The sequence below is a fragment of the Syngnathus acus genome, chromosome 9 (assembly GCF_901709675.1).
Source record: "Syngnathus acus chromosome 9, fSynAcu1.2, whole genome shotgun sequence".
NCBI lineage: Eukaryota > Metazoa > Chordata > Actinopteri > Syngnathiformes > Syngnathidae > Syngnathus > Syngnathus acus.
This window is the reverse complement of record NC_051094.1, coordinates 3075215-3091577: the sequence shown is the minus strand read 5'-3', so window position 1 is coordinate 3091577 and position 16363 is coordinate 3075215. Positions and strand designations below refer to the sequence as shown.

The following is a 16363-nucleotide window of genomic DNA, read 5'->3' as shown; positions in this document are numbered from 1 at the left end:
ACATGGTGATGTTTTTCGTCGGGAAAAAAAACATTTGTATGATCAATTTTTCTTTTATAAGTGGTGCAATTAATTATGAACACATTTGGACATCCTCTTTTTCATTCTTATAAATAAACTTGACTTGACTTGTGTTGTGCTGTTTTTTATTACCTCCTAAATTATAAAGGGAACATATTATAGAAAAGTGGCGTTTTATTGTTTGTGTGAAATTCAGCAGTGTTTCGAGAGGAAAGTTTAATTCTCGTTTCAAGTCAATTTTCCATAACATGTCCCCTTCTATACAACTTAATGCTGTGGAAAGCAATTTTTGTGTGTCCAATAAAGTGTGACAACATTTTCAGTTTAAAGATCGTGTCTGATTGTGTCAAATGTGTTGTCAACAGCGTGCCGCGTGAGATAAATAGACTGGGTGCTTGGCCTGGCTCTTGCTGTCAATCAAATAGAGCTGGTTCTTCTTATGGTGCGTCACTATTTCCTCCAGGCTGGTGAAAACCTGACGGAGGGGAGAGAACGTCGGATTTATCAATCGTATAGGTTTACGAGCTCCGTCTAGGCCTGAAGGGGTTAAACTTATTGCCGGTCATGTTAGCATTAGCTTTAAACCCATTCAATCTGAGTTCACCTGTTCACTTTTCTTGCCCTCCTTTCCCAGAGCAAAGCCTTGCATCTCCTCCAGGAAGCGGACGGGAATGTTGTAGACCTTCTGACGGTAAAGCACAGCCAGGGTGAAAGGTTGGCGGGCGTTCTGGGCCGAGCTGTGTCGGATGAGGAAGGTGCCGTCCTACAACGAGGACGAATCCAAGCAATCGTTTTAGTTCAAAAACTCCATCAGATATCTTCGAGGACAAATTCCTTAATTGCTATAGCCAAAGATATTTTTATGGAACGTGAAAGGATTACCGTACCTTATTGACTCTAACTAAAAGATCCTCTGCTGTTTTCCTGTTGCAATCACCAGCAAACCATTCTTTGTCCTATATGAAAAAATATAGAATGAATATAATGCATTTTTTAAAATTATTATGCAGCTTTTTTTTTTTACCTCATTCGCAGATTGGTTGCTTGTCCTCCCACCACCAGAAGCTCAAAACAGAAAATGAGAGTTTAATCAAAACTTGAAAAAATGAATCTGCATTTTTTGTGCAATATAAATGAGCTTACTTGCTTACTTCCTAAATAAGTGCCTAGACACCATCAATATTAAAAGGATTTTTACCTGATTTGACCTCTGTCAATGAAGGCAGGAAGGAATTCTGAAAGAAAGGAAATACTAAACTGTGCGCCATAGAAAGAAGCTGTACTAAATTCCGCCAAATGCGAATGAAAAGTTCCTATATTTGAAATGGGAAGAGAACATGGACCACTCACCGACTTTGCTCTCGGAAGTGGAGGCTTCATCCTGCATCGTCAAAGCATGCATCAAATCGAATAATTGACATCCAAGGTATTTAATACAACTTATATTTTTTTAAAGATAGAATATTTGATACATCTTTACCATGCCTATTATTATTATTATAGTGCTAGATGGGCAAAGACATACATGGGCGAATGCGTGAGTGCCATCTTGGTGGATGAAGACATTCTCATCGGGCCGCGAGGGGCCGGAGGGCAAGCTGAGGGACAGGAAATGAAATGAAGATCCTTTTGTGGAAAAGCTTTCATGCAAACATTGAATCAACGTAATCTATAGTCCACGTTCATGCGCCCTACCAGCTGCTGGTTCTAAATACAGGTCGTCGTTATCCCTCTGAAATATGAGAAGGCACAGTGTTTGATGGTACGATGAGAATTGCGCTCAACTGTAGCACTTTGCATTTATTAATCATAGATTTGCATCACGTGATTGATAAGAAAAAATACACACAAAAAAACAATCAAATAAGATTCTGAAGCAAGTGTTTTCAATTCTAGTTGAAAATTGAGCAGTTGAGTAAAAAACTTTTGCATTTCTCTTTTTGTAGCTGGAAAATCACAAATGTTTTGATGCTGGAATTATTTGATTGTTGTTTTGGATATTGGTGAAGTTGGATGGTGAGACGGATAGAATACAGCATTTTAATCAATTTACCTGTTCTTCAATCGGATCCAGGTATACATCTGAAATGAAAAACCTGTTTAAATGCCAGTTCGTTTTTTTGTGATGTGAAATGAGACCATGAGAAATTCCTTCAAAATTTTCCCCACCATTAATGTGCTCACATACTAGTTAACTAGAGACAGCGGGAAAGAAATGCAAATACTTTTACTGCTGCACAGAGACGCTAGGGGGCGCCACAAATGCATTACATTCTGGACACATCTTATGAACCTTCCGAACAGAGTGAAAGCAAAACGCCCACTTTTAACAAATGGATGTTATTCTTGCTTTTGTATTTGTTGACATAAATGGCTGCACCTTCCTCGATGGTGGACGTAAGAAAGGGAGCAGGAGGAGGCGTCATCTTTTTCCTGCCAGGCTTCTCGTTTCTGTCCACCTCGGGTGCTGAAGGATGAGACAGAAAAGATTCAACATCATGCACTATAATGTTGCATGGGTGAAATTCAACTCGTTGATCAACATTTCTATTAAAGATCATCCCAATTTATTCATCTTAACAATCAAATGTGGCCCTTGAGTACTATTCGACCGTGCCGCTGTAAAGTGTGGCTCACGTTTCTTCTCCTTAGCATGTTGAGGTTTCTGCTGAGGAATGAAGGTAAACATTGTCATGACCAAATATATTCCAAAATGACCAGAAGGGACAACGTTGCTGTATTCACCTGAATTTTTCCACCAAGTCTTGACGCTGCAGGTGTCGCTAAGCGTTGTGGGACTACCACACTGGAGGTTCGTTCTGCAAAATTTAAAAAAAGCATTTTCTACAGCACTTTTCTGCACTATAAGGCGCACCGGGGTATAAGGCGCGCCTTCAATGAATGGCCCATTTTAAAACTTTGTCCATATATAAGGCGCACCGGATTATAAGGCGCACCTTCAATGAATGGCCCATTTTAAAACTTTGTCCATATATAAGATATATACATTTGGCCCGTGGGCCGGACTTTGGACACGCCTGCTGTAGTGGCTCAATATTGGTCTATATATATAAGGCGCACCTGATAATAGGCGCACTGTCGGCTTTTGAGAAAATTGGAGCTTTTTAGGTGCGCCTTATAGTGCGGAAAATACGGTAATTGTCCTCGTTAGGGTCGCGCTTGAGCTGTCAACTTCAACAATAAACAGCTTGAAGGCTTTTTTTTAAACAATACTTGAGTGAGTGCGAGTAGGAGTGAATATTCTTAGTTACCCATATAAACGTTTTCTTCCACTTGTCTCGGCGGGACGGTAACAGCCGGACGCTCACACGGAGGAACTTCATACATGTCATTCTCCTCCTCTTCTTCTTCATCCTCCTGCCACTGAAATGTTTACAGTCCATATGGTTGCCTCATGGTTTTTATGTGGGCTGACTCCCATTCAAGTTGGAATTTGATTGGTTGATTCTGAACACAGTCGCATCAGTTATATTGTGAAAATACTAAATGGCCATATTTGTGGTTGGAGTTTGAATCTGACATGAAAACACTTTACTTACAAATCCATGTTGTTTCCACCCAAAGTCGTCATTGTTGCCTGAAACAATGACACGCTTGCTAATGTAGAACTGAAACAAATTGCATTTATCTGAGGGAAATGACCTTACCTGTTCTTCTAGGTGGTGCTGGAGGACCACTGCATTCGAGGAGGAGATAAAAAAAAAGGCTGTAAAGCTTTACACAAATGTAGACATTTGACATCTTTATACTTACATGTTCTTCAGTTTGCCAAAGAAACTCTGCGTGAAACAGAAAAATGTTTGGCTACTTTAATATAATAATAATAATAATAATAATTCATTAAATTTGTATAGCGCTTTTCAAAAACCCAAAGACGCTGATATATGTTCCCGATAAATTTGAGCTGTCTTGAAGGCATGCCTAGAATCATTGACTCGTCTTTACTAGTCAAATATGAGTCAGGCAGAATTAGAAAGTGATCTTTTTTCCCCATAAATTGTCGTGGAAAAAGTGTTGACATAGAGTAAATGATTATGGAAGGTCGAAGAGGGTGATAGTTCTTGTTACAACATAAGTTAATTGGAGACAATGCTGCCTTTCATGACATAAGAGAACCAGGAAGAAACATGTGGAAAATGATACCGGAGTCCACTCACTTTTCCTCCTTTGTGAATTATTCTCCTCAGAATATTCACTAGGAAATTAAATGCTTTTTTATTAAACCTAAAAGTGTGATGCGGACACAATCACACACACCAAAATAACATACTGTGTCCTATGAAAAGGTAACGGAAATAAAAAACCTTATCATTGGCGTGAATTCTGCCGCATTCAAATGATTCTTTGTGCATACAAGGGAACGCTGATTGTCTACGCTACAATGCAGTTGCTTTGTATAGTATATTTAAATAAAATAAAAAAATGTGCTGCACATTTTTTCCTAAATATGCCAGAAGCGCTCAAACGTACTACAAAGAAAACAATTTAAGAGATGATACATTATATTATTATTTGATTAGAGAATTGAGATGAAATGATGGAATAAAAGAACATTCTATATGTCAAATAATATCATACATTACCATTTTCATGATTTGGAATGAAGTCCGCTAACTGGAATGATGAAGAAATGGACGTCTTTGTTTGGTGTCCCGCATGCAAATGCGCTCAAGCAACGCCAGCGCACACATTTCCAGCTTTGCATTTCCTTACCTGCCCTGGAACCACCCCTCAACAGATCACTTTGTACAACCCTTTTTTTTTGTGTGTGCAACCTACTGTAAAAAAGGAAAACAGACATTTAGCACAGATTAGAGTTTTACAGGTCAATGCTCACGTAAACGGCGGAAAAAATCTCAAAAGCCTGCTATTTGAATAGGGGTGTGTAGACTTTTTATATGCACTGTACAAAGACTCTTTTCACACAAATTGTAGTGAGTCCAAATGTTTATTGTTTTACCAGAAAGGATTATAGAATAAATTATTTACAGCACGTTTTTATAAAACACATATAAATATTAAATTAGTATAAAACTACCTTTGTGGAAAATACAAATGATTTGTATTGAGATAAGCAGTTACTGAAAATATGAAAAAAGGCAATCATACAAACATTATAGTGTACATGCGAAGCGCCGTCCATATGTCAGGTGTTATTAAAAAAAAGTCCATGTTGCATATCCCCCAAATAAAAAAAAATTAAAATTGATCAGAATCTGAACCAGCAGATTATTTTTGGACTGTATGTCCCGCACAAGTCCGTGTCGAGTCTTTTGCCATTGCAAGTGCACAGAGCTTTACCACTGTAACTCCATACAGCTCCACAGAGTTGACTTGACAAAAACAATTGAAAACATCCGTGCATGTAAACAAACTTTGATGACCTCAAGGAGAGACGCGCTGGACCCTCAAGCGCAGGAAGTGAAGAACATGGAGCAACTGTGAGTGTTAAGAGCCCGTGACAGAAGTTCCTCTTTGGTCCCTTCAACCCTCTGGTCTCAAACGTCCACCATTTAGATTTGGATACAACACGCATAGTCGGTGCTCAGATGGGGTTGGCCGTCATTTTGCCGTGAATCCAGTCGATGTAACGGGTGACGCGGGTGTAGACGCCAGGCTTGTCCCTCTGGCCGCACCCGTCACCCCAGCTGATGACGCCCATCAGGGTCATTTTGTCGTTGGAGCGGCAGACGAGAGGACCGCCAGAGTCTCCCTGGAAAGGCGTTTGAAAGATTGTTAGGCTGGACAATTTGCATAAACCAACTTTTGATATCGCTAGTAAAAGATGGCCAATTAAATTCCCCCCAAAAAACATAGTTTATCATACCGTTTTTTTCCATGTATAATGCGCAAAATTTAACTAATTTATTGTCCTAAAATCTGGGGTGCGCATTATACATGGGTACATTATTATTATTTTTTTAATCCGGATATCATACGGAGGCCGCCATTACAGATGCGCTTTCTTCTCTGCTGTTCACTTCAAACACGCTCCATACGAACACAATGCTCTCGTATCAGACGCTTGCTCGATCACCTGCTCGTTTGCTGTCACAATGTACCCTACACAAATCCGAAACATTTCTTCGCTATTGAGTTTGCTAGCGCATGCGCAGTGATACTGACCGGCAGAATAACATCCGGTTGTTCCCAAAGATGATCTTTTTTCTGAAATAATTTTACGTTTACGGACTTAAGTAGGAGTCAAAATTTGGGTGCGTATTATACATGGGTACAGGCTTTTTTCCAGCATCAACATGCTATTTTTAGGGTGCGTATTATACATGGGGGCGCATTATACATGGAAAAAAACGGTATTTAGAAAATTAAGAAATAGGAATGAGTATTTTGAAGCCTGTATTGAGTCGACAGTGTTGTTTTGGATTTGCAGCAGCTATGTGGGCTCCCTCTAGTGGTAGAATCACTGAATTAGATGCTCAAGCTGGGTTATTATTTTGCTTTGGCTGAAAGTTGAATTTTTTATTCAAATATAGTTCATTTGTTTTTAACTTTTGCATACGTTTAATATTAAAAAAAAAAAGTCAATCTTTTTCAAACAGTTCCTCATAATGAGGACATCTCATTAAACCATACCCCGTCGCTACAATTTGCTCGTGTAATCGATGATGTGTCGATTAGTCAGTTATGGAGCCTCACCTTGCAGGCATCATCCAGACCTCTTGTGTCGCCCGCACACAGCATGTTAGCGGTAACCGTACGTCCAGACAGCACAGCAGGGACACAACGCTCTCTGGGCCACAGGCGAACAAAACCTCTCTTGACACGCTCAGAGTAATGGGCGGAAACTAAGGAGGAGAAAGAGCAAGGTGAACATCACCTCCGAGGTGAGAAAAGTGCCGATGCGAAGCCAATGTCAGAGGTCAGCTTGCGTACACTCGGAGTCTTTCCCGTAGCCTGAGATCTCGCACTCGGTCCAGTCAGGTAATACCAGGCCAGGTTCAGGAAGACACGCGGGGAGAACCTCCGGAGAGTTGACAGCGCACACGCCAATGTCTGACTTGAGCTTCAGCAGAGCTGTAGACAATATTGGATGCAAGAAAGGAGGAAAATGACGCTTTTCGTTTTTCTTACAAAGACGTCGCACTATCCGTGTGCTGTAGCAGCGGTGGCTAATGTTAGCCTCTCGCTAATGCTCACCTATGTCATTGTCAAACGACTCTTTGTCGAATTTCTCATGGATCCAGTACTTTTCCACTTTGAAAATCTGCTCACTGCTGGAATTCTCTTTGCGGAACGTCCTGCCCAGAATGACCTCCAACTTTGAGGGTTTATCCCTGAACAAATGAGAACACACGTGACCTTCTTGGTGTGACGGGACATCTTCAGTCACCGGGTTTATGTTGGGCAGGCTACCGTTAGCGAAAAGTGTCCGCTTTTCAACAACGTTTGATTCAAATAAAACATAGTTAAGCAACAAATATTCGCATTATCGGCTTAGCTGCTCAAGTACTTGAACTTTGCTGATTCTTACGTGGGCTCGAAGCAGTGCGCAGCAGTCAGGATCCAACAGGAGTCGATGAGAATCCCCCCGCAGCGGTGGAAATGTTTCCGCAGACGAGCCTGGTAAACGTTAATGACGGCCTGCCAGGGTTGTTCGGAAATATCGCTCTGGCGACCTCCGAACATGCGGAAGGTAGGCTGGCTCAGGGTGTTATCCGAACGCTGGCCGCATATCCCTGAGGACGGACGGAAGCGCTGTGAGACGACGCTTCAAACGGCACTAGCGAACTGACTGCTGGTCGATGAGGTCATCATGATGTCATACCTTGGTTGTTAGTTACGGGAGCTCGAGGGCCCAGTGGTGTGATGGTGGATAGACGATCCGCTGAAAAAATGAGGAGTCTTTTTTAGGGTGGGATGCAAAATGGCATTTGGGGAAGAAAAAAACAAAACTCACTGCATTTAGGCACATCGCAGAGCTCCCAAGTCAGCCGCGTGTTTTTGTATACATGACACCACGGGCCTTCATCACCATCAGGATTCCTGTTGGATCAAAACAGAAGCATTTCAGAGTTGAAAAACCATCTCAAATAATTTAAATACGCTGTTTTCATCCCGGTTTTGATACCTGCAGTAGCTGTGGCTGCCCAGGCCCACTTCGAGGGCGTCGGACTGCCAAGCGTTGTTGAACTTGCGCGCGACAGCCGGAGAGTCCCATGGGAGACAGCGGGCGCCGCTTTTAGTGACCGACTCGGTGCCCCTGTACGTCAGACCGATCCCTCGCATGCATTCGTCGTACTTGTCTGAAGCAAATCAAATAGGGGAACACGCACGTGGGTTACGAGCAATATATCATTATATTATATTACCGTATTTTCCGGACTATAAGGCGCACCTAAAAACCTAACATTTTCTCAAAAGCCGACAGTGCGCCTTATAGTCCGGTGCGCCTTATATATGGACCAAATTCCTAAATTTAAACTGGCCCGAAGCATTGTGTCATGAAATCAATCATAAGTGGCCCACTGAAGACGATGAATCATGAATCAAAAAGACCATGGATCATTATTTTCTGATTATAAAGTAATTTGCTGCGCCTGAAGTTGAAATAAAAAAGATAAAATGGAGAATGATTTGATTTGGATTAAAAATCTGACATGATGCATTAATGGTGCGCCTTATAGTCCGGTGATCCTTATATAAGGACAAAGTTTTAAAATGGGCCATTCAATGAAGGTGCGCCTTATAGTCCGGTGCGTTTTATAGTCCGGAAAATACGGTATATTATATTATATTACATTACATTACATTACAGCGTCATGTGAGGCGTTACCTTCTGAACACTTGGGCAAGGAACAAAACTCCCAGATGATTTGAGTGCCTTTGTAGGTGTAGCACCAAGGAGCGCCGTCATGGTCGGGGTTCCTGAGAGGAAAGAAAATCATCGGTGAGTTATGAAATAATTAGCTTGAATGTGTGTTTTCATGCTACTGCTGGCCAAACCTGCAGAAGTTGTGGTTGCCCAATCCCAGGATGCTGGCGTCCACTTTCCTGGCGGTGAACTTCTTTCCCCTGAGCGCGGTGGCGTTCCAGTTGATGCACTCTGCTCCCGACTTGCTGATACTCCACGTTCCGCGATAGGCGTCCCCGCTCCCCATTACGCACTTCTCTTTGGTGTCTGGAAACAAACAGTTCACTGATTAGATACACGCATGCCCTTGATTATTCTTGGCACTCATGTCTTTTCAACGACTTATCTCGTTCATTTATTCCGAGCAGTCGACGCCTATTTCCCGTTGCGGAACACTTCTTCACACCATTTCAATGTTATCGTTTTGACATGACTTGTCATTAATGAGTGAAAGCGGCAAGATTTCCTCACTGTCTTTCAACAATTTAAAAACAATCCTATTTATCGAGTCTGGCTTTCATTAAGGCCATCGCTGGCTGTCTGTCTCTACTGATGGATGGATGTGTAATTATTCCTATGAGAGGGTGCGGTGTCTAAGTGTCTCACAGAGAATTCCCCCAGAAATTAAAAGCGTCTATTAAAGTATGGTTTACGGACTTTTCATTTCGCAATATTACATTTATTCTTAGAACTTCATCATGAGAGGCTTTGGACAGCCCTACTTACTGATCTCACACTGGGATCCACTGAAACCTGCGGGGCACTGGCAAATATAGTCCGAAGAATACACGGCCTCCTTGCATGTCCCCCCGTTGTAGCAATGAGACGCGTAGCAGTCTGGAAGGGGCAGAAAACAAAAGCGAGTAAAGCAAGTGTATCGGAAAATCGTCAGAATGGGATACCATCATTGTCCGTCTTTTATTTCCCTTTATTTAATGTTACAGCGGCTTGCAATCATATGACGCTCGGGCCATCCTCGCAAAACAAACAAGGTAGAGGAAAACGGTTTCATGCAACTGCCAGCCAGGTTCTCTATTTATTATGACAAGAGATCTAACTGCCGTATAATAGCAGCCAGCCGTGGGCTCGAAAGCCTGCAGCCTGAGCGCAGCCTGAGCTCACAAGTTGGCCGACTGTAGTGTGGTTAGAAATAGTCTGAGGCAAAAGCGTCCATAAGTCACTAAATTCGTCAGTGGAGTTTGAAAAGCAATGTCAGACTAAACTACGCCTACAGAAAGATGACTGCGGCTACGAGGAGGGCAGACCAAATAGAAAAATACCATTGTTAATTGGTTACAGCAAGTTAGCAGTGAAGACAACTCAAGACAGCGTTAGCAAACAGAATGGAAGGATCACCGGTCGGCTATTTGGCCAAAAATGCAATTTCTTTAATTCAGGGGTGTCAAACAAAATTTTTTCGCGGGCCGCATTGTAGTCATAGCTTTTTTTCGGAGGACCATTATGACTGTCAACCCAAATAAATGTACGAGCACCTCATATTATATATAGTAAAACTACAAAACAAACTCGTTTTCAAATCAGGCGAGTAAAAACTGGTCAAATATTAAAAAAAAGATATTAAAAGTGAAGACAATTTGCAATTCTAGTAATGACACACGAATTTGATGCACAATTTGCCACATAAAATGATATGGCGGGCCGTATCCAGCCCCCGGGCCTTGAGTTTGACACCAATGCTTTAAGTTGTCCTTGTTATTAGTATATTTTCACCACAAAAAAACCAATTAACTAATCAGCTCTTGAGAATAATGTTGCAATTAAAAGAATTCTATGGTCAATTGATTTTTGTTTCAAGTGATTGTAGTGGTTAAAAAGCAAATTGCTCGCACTCACTGATGACGGGCACAACGTGACAAAATTCTCGTCCTCTTAACGCACAACGGCAATACTCCACACGCTGTCCCCTCCATCGCAGCCAAGTGTCCCCAAATTTATGCACGGCTGATGTCGTACTATCCACACAACGTGCTGAGAAGACACAAACACACAGACACACACACAACGAGCCAATCAGATTGGAGGAGTGCAAATCTGGTTTGTTACATGGACAAACAGAGAAGAACAAAAGAATCTGAGGTGATGTTATTATGAGGAAAAGCAAAAAAGAAAAAGAATGGGCTGGGCTCACGGGAGGTGTCAAAGGAAGGTGAAGGCTTCTGGATATGAACAATGAAAAGTGCCCGCCTGGGTGTCTTCCGTTCAGGCTCACCTCGGTAAAAACGAGTTCCTCTCTTGGAGCGGAGGAGCTCCGCCTGTTAAAAAAAAAAAAAAAAAAAAAGCAAACAAATGTTCAAGTTTGCTGCACTTTTTGTTCTGTAAAGTTCCTTCAGCTAAATAAGCTTTTTCTGCCAAAGTAAAAACAATTCAACACTACAATGCTATTTTATGGATGGATGAACACTAAAAAGTGTTGTACTTACACTGTCCGCTAGGTAGCAGAAGAGAGCGGTAAGGACCAATAATAATAATATTCTGGACATGGTTTCGTGAGGTCCTTGGAGCTCTTGAGTTCTCTGCAAACAAACAAAAAATCATTAGACAGTTAAGATTTTAGATTCACAAACGGATGTACAGATGAATATTGTCCTGAAACTGAAAAGTTAGCAAGTTAAGAGGTCGTCATTCTCAAACCAGGCCATCCTGTGTGAAGTTTGTATTTCTTCCTCTCCTAATTTTTTGGGGGGAATGTTGACAGAATAACAAAAAACAATCTAATGAAATTATTGCCATAAATTGTTTTTTCTACCTTGTTACCACCAAGTAATTAAATCCAAGTAAGGGTTATCAAATGCCCTTATACACGTGGACACTAAATATAAACATGCAATACAACCAAATAAACCAGGAAGCTGACTAATAAATATAGCCCGTTTCCTTGTTGAATGAATTGGGTGATGTTAATTGTGAGTCAACAATTGCAGGAAAAATAATTGCACAGTTGTGGTTCAAATTCCTTTGTTTCATTTCTTGCATGGGAGGCCGCTGGGAGGAAAGGGTGGGAAAGGTGTGAGAGGAAGCGCCAACCTGACTCTTTGACTCACATGGGGACTCATAATACACTGGACAGGACAGTTGGATGATGTGCTTGGGCGATTCTACAAACTTCCTTTTTCAATATATATAACAAGAGTGAAACATGCAGAGGAAATGAGAAGGAAGCAGAAGAGGAAAGCTGGAGGAAGAAAACGTCAAGCCCTATTTGCCTTTTTATTGCTTGCGGAAACGATATCCGCTGTGTCCATTTCCTTTTGCCTTCCTCCCTTTATAGTGTTTCACATGATGCCGTGCAGAGGACAGCAGCTGGTAAATCTCAAATGTATGTTGAGTAACTATGAGTCATTTGGTTGGCACCGTTTGTTGAGCTTTAGGAAATAAATTAAAGTAGCCTGTTACAAAACGACACGGAGCATAAACGATCATTTACTTGGATGACATGTTTTAAAGGGCTACGTTTGATTCATTTTATTTTTAATATGGGTCAGTCTATTTGCTATCAGTGACTCAGCCTGTAACTAAATTTACTCAACAGTTCCGGTGGTCCGAATGTTTCTTGAAGTTGTTCTACCTTATACCATGTTATGGATACAGAAGCAGTACATTGGCTGCCATTGCGACAAAAATGTACTTCCAACACCCCCGCAAGTTTGTATTGTAACCAAACATACTGTCTGATCCTCTAATCTTGGGAAAGTTTTCATTCTCTGCTCTCTGCCGCTTCACTTTCTCTGCTTGACTGGGCACACAGAAAGCAGAACTGTGTTTTCATCTCTCCCCGAGTGGTGAGTACACACACATAGAATATAAAGGCAGATCATTACAAGCCTAATAAGATCTGTTGTTTATTAAATAAATAAAAAATTGCACACTCACCGTTTAAAGGATGGGGCACTTTGCAGTTCTGGTGTAAAACAAAGCTAATGAACGTTCCGAGTGCTTCAAAAAACCCAAACTGAACCTCACGGGGCTCACGTGTCAACAGGCTATAGTTTCCTTTTTGTTTTGCTTTTGTGCAGCTGTCCCCCCCACCCCCTCACCCCTGTCAGTTGAAAACATATGTTTCCTGCTCAAATACTGGCTGGGAAACACATATCAAGCCGTGCAACACGCAAACACGCCCGCATCAGACATGAACATATGTGCCTCCCTTCCACCCTGTTTGGAGGCCCTGTTAGGCTCAGCCTCAAAATGCAATTATATTACTTCCCAAGCTCAAAGGAAATAAGTATTGTTTTTTTTTTTTTAACACTTCAGCTACTTCATAACCAATTTACACGAAGCACAACATATGAATAAAATTGAATGATTTAAAAAAAGTATCTAAATCATGAAAAATCAAGAAACATTCTTAAAACCAGTTCGGCCGTAAAATGGGTACTATTTTCCCGATCATTTTTCACATCCCTACATGTTTGGGCATTGATCATCGTGAATGCGGTTTGAGGATCACGTGGTTTTTTTTTAGTAGGTCAAATCTGAGTGGAATAAGTGAAAACATCAACAGAGGATCCAAAGCCAGACACTGAGTCACAACATTGCCACTTTTGTAGGGCAAACACGTGCAGTGGCGAAGACAAAGACATGCACAGCTGTATTCATAAAAAGCATCATTTGACCTCCATTTTGGAGGGTGTGAGCACCAGGTAGCTCAAATTGGGGAGGAGGCAACCTGGCTGGGCATTCCTGGCCCATCGCTTGCCATTGTGAAAGTCCAATTTCCTCATTTATTAATTCCTTGGGTTCACCGTGACGACTAAAATTTGCTCTACTGCATTTCTACTTGCATGGACTCGTTGCCGTGAGTGCACCTTGGCGAGCGAATGCAACGATGATGGAGGTGAGACATTCTTGCCTTCTAGTAAGGAGAAAAAAATGTGGAAGCCTGAAACGGTGAGAAAGTACACGGAACATACTTGCGTTTCCGTGCGAAACGATTCTAATTCTGATCACGATTCTGATGATTTGATGTGTGTCGGGGGGGATGTATCGAAAACACGCTGGATGGGGGGGGGCTTCGAGGACTGGACTTGGTGACCCCTGACCTATAGAGCAAAGAGGACCTGGCACAGGAAACACCAATGTATTGTGCTGCATTTATGGCCTATTCTCCTCACTTGCTCTTGTCCAGCAGATCATAACATGTTTTTTTGAACCGGTTGGACCTAAAGCTTCAAAGTGACCATTGTGCTTTTGCACAGTGCTGCAATATGCTGCAGTATGTCAGAAAGCTACTTAGCAGGCATTATTCATTCTTCACAGTCACTCGAGGGGGGGGAGGGCCACACCAGCTCTGTAAAAGTCCCACGGAGTATAAAGCGGCATTGTTGCCTTCACTCCCCCTCCACTCTGCCCCCCCGACAGGCCTTTAAAATGTGAATGTTCACACAGAGAACAAGAAGTTACGATGAGACATCTACATGGAAGGAGATGAAAGGGAGCCAGAAGAAAGAAAGGGTTCAAGTGCAAATGAGAAGCAATAAAAATCCCCAGAGGTCAGCATTAAACCAATGAGTCGCCCTGAGTCATCTCATCTTCCAGGACTGCATTGGAGACAGATGGAGACATTGATAGCTTCTGATAAAAGCGTAGACAATCTCCGAATTCCGAGGTTTCGTTTTTGTCCCGATAGCTCCTAACTCCCGTTTTAACCCGCTGACTTTGTGACTCACTGACATGGTTAACTCAAGTGACCATCGTGCCTGGAATGCAGATTACTTTGGCAATGTCAGTGTGCAGTGATGCAAAGTATCAGTGTGATGTTTGCATGCAAAGCGGGGAGAATAACGAAGAATGCGGGAGGCTCAAATCTGACTCATTGCCAGGCTGCAGCGGCATTTAGCTCGGACTGGCAAAAAAAACTCAAGATGACGATTCGCAGATCGAGATGTTGGCTGGAAAGAGAGTAAGATATCATGGATTTAGCCCCCTCCAAAAAAGTTTACACACCCCTGATTAAATGCCAGTTGGTCTATGAAAAAATGAGACCAAAAAAGATTTTTTTTCTCACCATTATTGAAATAGATAGCTAGATAGATAGCTAGATAGAAAGAAAGAATTTTTTTGTACAAAAGATGAGTACGCAAAAGCGATTTTCTGTTTTTAATATAAAGCTAGTGGTGCATATTAGAAAAGAATGCAAGAAAAGCATAGCGAGATTGTCACGCTCTAAATTTGATATTTACAACATTCTGTCTATGCATAGATGTTTCTGTATCCATGCATCATTTTAAATCAACATAATTAGCCAAAAACGATCATGAAACAAGTCTTCCAAAAATGATGATGAGACCACATTCAATTCGGATTGTGCACGTTCAAATAAAAGAAAAGAAGCACTTACCACCAAATAAGAGATGAGGAGGAGGAGGATGTTGCTGGTGAGATGTCAAATGGTTGCCTCGCTGCGAGTGAGCTGCTCCGCCGGTTGTTCTCACTTTTTAAGTGGGGAGGAGAGAGAGCGAGGGAAGGAAGAGAGGAGTGGAGAAAGGGTGTGTGCTGTGACCTCAGGGGGGGGACTGCTGCTCTGATGCTGAGCTGAGAGGAGGGGCGGAGCTTACAGGCGCACATACAAATATGTAGCCGACCATTTTTTGCTTTTCCATATCTCCCCCTTTCTTAAAATTGACGTCACAAATCACATATGAACGTGCAAAGCCGTTCAGTAAAACACATTTTGTTTTATCTCTAGAGATTTAAGAGACATCGGTATCATATAATGAGTAAGCTGTTTCACCATCATTTCCCTTCAGTTTGAAAACAGTCAGTCAACGCATAGTGCATCATTAAAGTATGAGGTGATGGTGATGATGTCATGTAAAAAATGTTGGCTCATTTCATTAGCTTCCTCAAAAACTAAAATTCACTTTCTGGGAGAAATGATTCCTTAGAATTTTGAATCACTGAAGGAACTACAAATGCTGGGGTAGTGTCGATAAAATGTCAATTAATTGCATTGTTACATAGTTTTCATAAAATGGAGAGGATCACTGTCTATCTTTCTTATTCTAAAATGTTTAACTATATTATGATTCATTTTCCATCTGTCTGTGCCCTCTGGTGTTTTGCTAAGCTTGTTGTTCTTCTTGATTCTATGCCAGTCTGATGAACCGCTTGGCACCAGGAGTCATTTGTCACAACCACAATCTTTTTTCCCCCCAGTGTAATTCCCTCTTTCCTGCAGAAATCTGTCTCCAAAATGGCCCACATATTTGAGCAGAAAAACGTGCTATGCTAATACATGTTCTTTGTTTACTCTTAGTTAACTATTTAAAATGCCCACATAAAATAAATGTGATGGTTTGTTTCCATCTGTGTTAAATTAGCATATAGACAAAGATGACATTTTGTCTATGTTGCCAGATGGAATGTATGCAGGTGCCAAAATAGATAGCAGGCTTATCTTTTGGACTTAATTTGTTTAACATGCAATAT

At 41.5% G+C, this 16363-nt stretch overlaps 3 protein-coding genes across 7 annotated transcripts in view; 1 reads left to right on the top strand and 2 right to left on the bottom strand.

The window, feature by feature from the left end:
* Positions 1-16363, top strand: part of LOC119127193 — a 665522-nt gene that overhangs the window by 587750 nt on the left and 61409 nt on the right. The window lies entirely within an intron of this gene.
* si:dkeyp-117b11.1 (SH2 domain-containing protein 6) lies at positions 112-4715 on the bottom strand. 3 transcript variants are annotated; one of them, XM_037259146.1, is made up of 17 exons: positions 4626-4715; positions 3796-3821; positions 3690-3718; positions 3582-3619; positions 3294-3405; positions 2767-2840; positions 2659-2689; positions 2402-2488; positions 2075-2103; positions 1717-1753; positions 1547-1619; positions 1372-1402; positions 1220-1256; positions 1046-1086; positions 909-977; positions 626-784; positions 112-496 (listed from the first exon to the last, which is right to left on the bottom strand). In XM_037259146.1, exons 1-17 carry the CDS (start codon positions 4632-4634, stop codon positions 380-382), a joined length of 999 nt encoding a protein of 332 aa, XP_037115041.1. In that variant the 5' UTR covers positions 4635-4715; the 3' UTR covers positions 112-379. The 3 variants fall into 3 exon arrangements, with proteins under 3 accessions (XP_037115041.1, XP_037115042.1, XP_037115043.1); XM_037259147.1 differs by having other exon boundaries at positions 2659-2686; XM_037259148.1 differs by lacking the exons at positions 3690-3718; positions 3796-3821; positions 4626-4715 and having other exon boundaries at positions 3294-3489.
* Positions 5244-15394, bottom strand: plat (plasminogen activator, tissue). Of its 3 annotated transcripts, none has more exons than XM_037259006.1 (15): positions 15273-15394; positions 11356-11448; positions 11064-11187; positions 10769-10903; positions 9641-9751; positions 9007-9181; positions 8837-8928; positions 8132-8306; positions 7961-8046; positions 7829-7888; positions 7535-7739; positions 7201-7337; positions 6937-7077; positions 6700-6848; positions 5244-5755 (listed from the first exon to the last, which is right to left on the bottom strand). In XM_037259006.1, the coding sequence occupies exons 2-15, from the start codon at positions 11413-11415 to the stop codon at positions 5588-5590; spliced, it is 1818 nt and encodes a 605-aa protein (XP_037114901.1). In that variant the 5' UTR covers positions 11416-11448; positions 15273-15394; the 3' UTR covers positions 5244-5587. The 3 variants fall into 3 exon arrangements, with proteins under 3 accessions (XP_037114901.1, XP_037114902.1, XP_037114903.1); XM_037259007.1 differs by having other exon boundaries at positions 11145-11187; positions 15273-15393; XM_037259008.1 differs by lacking the exon at positions 10769-10903 and having other exon boundaries at positions 11145-11187.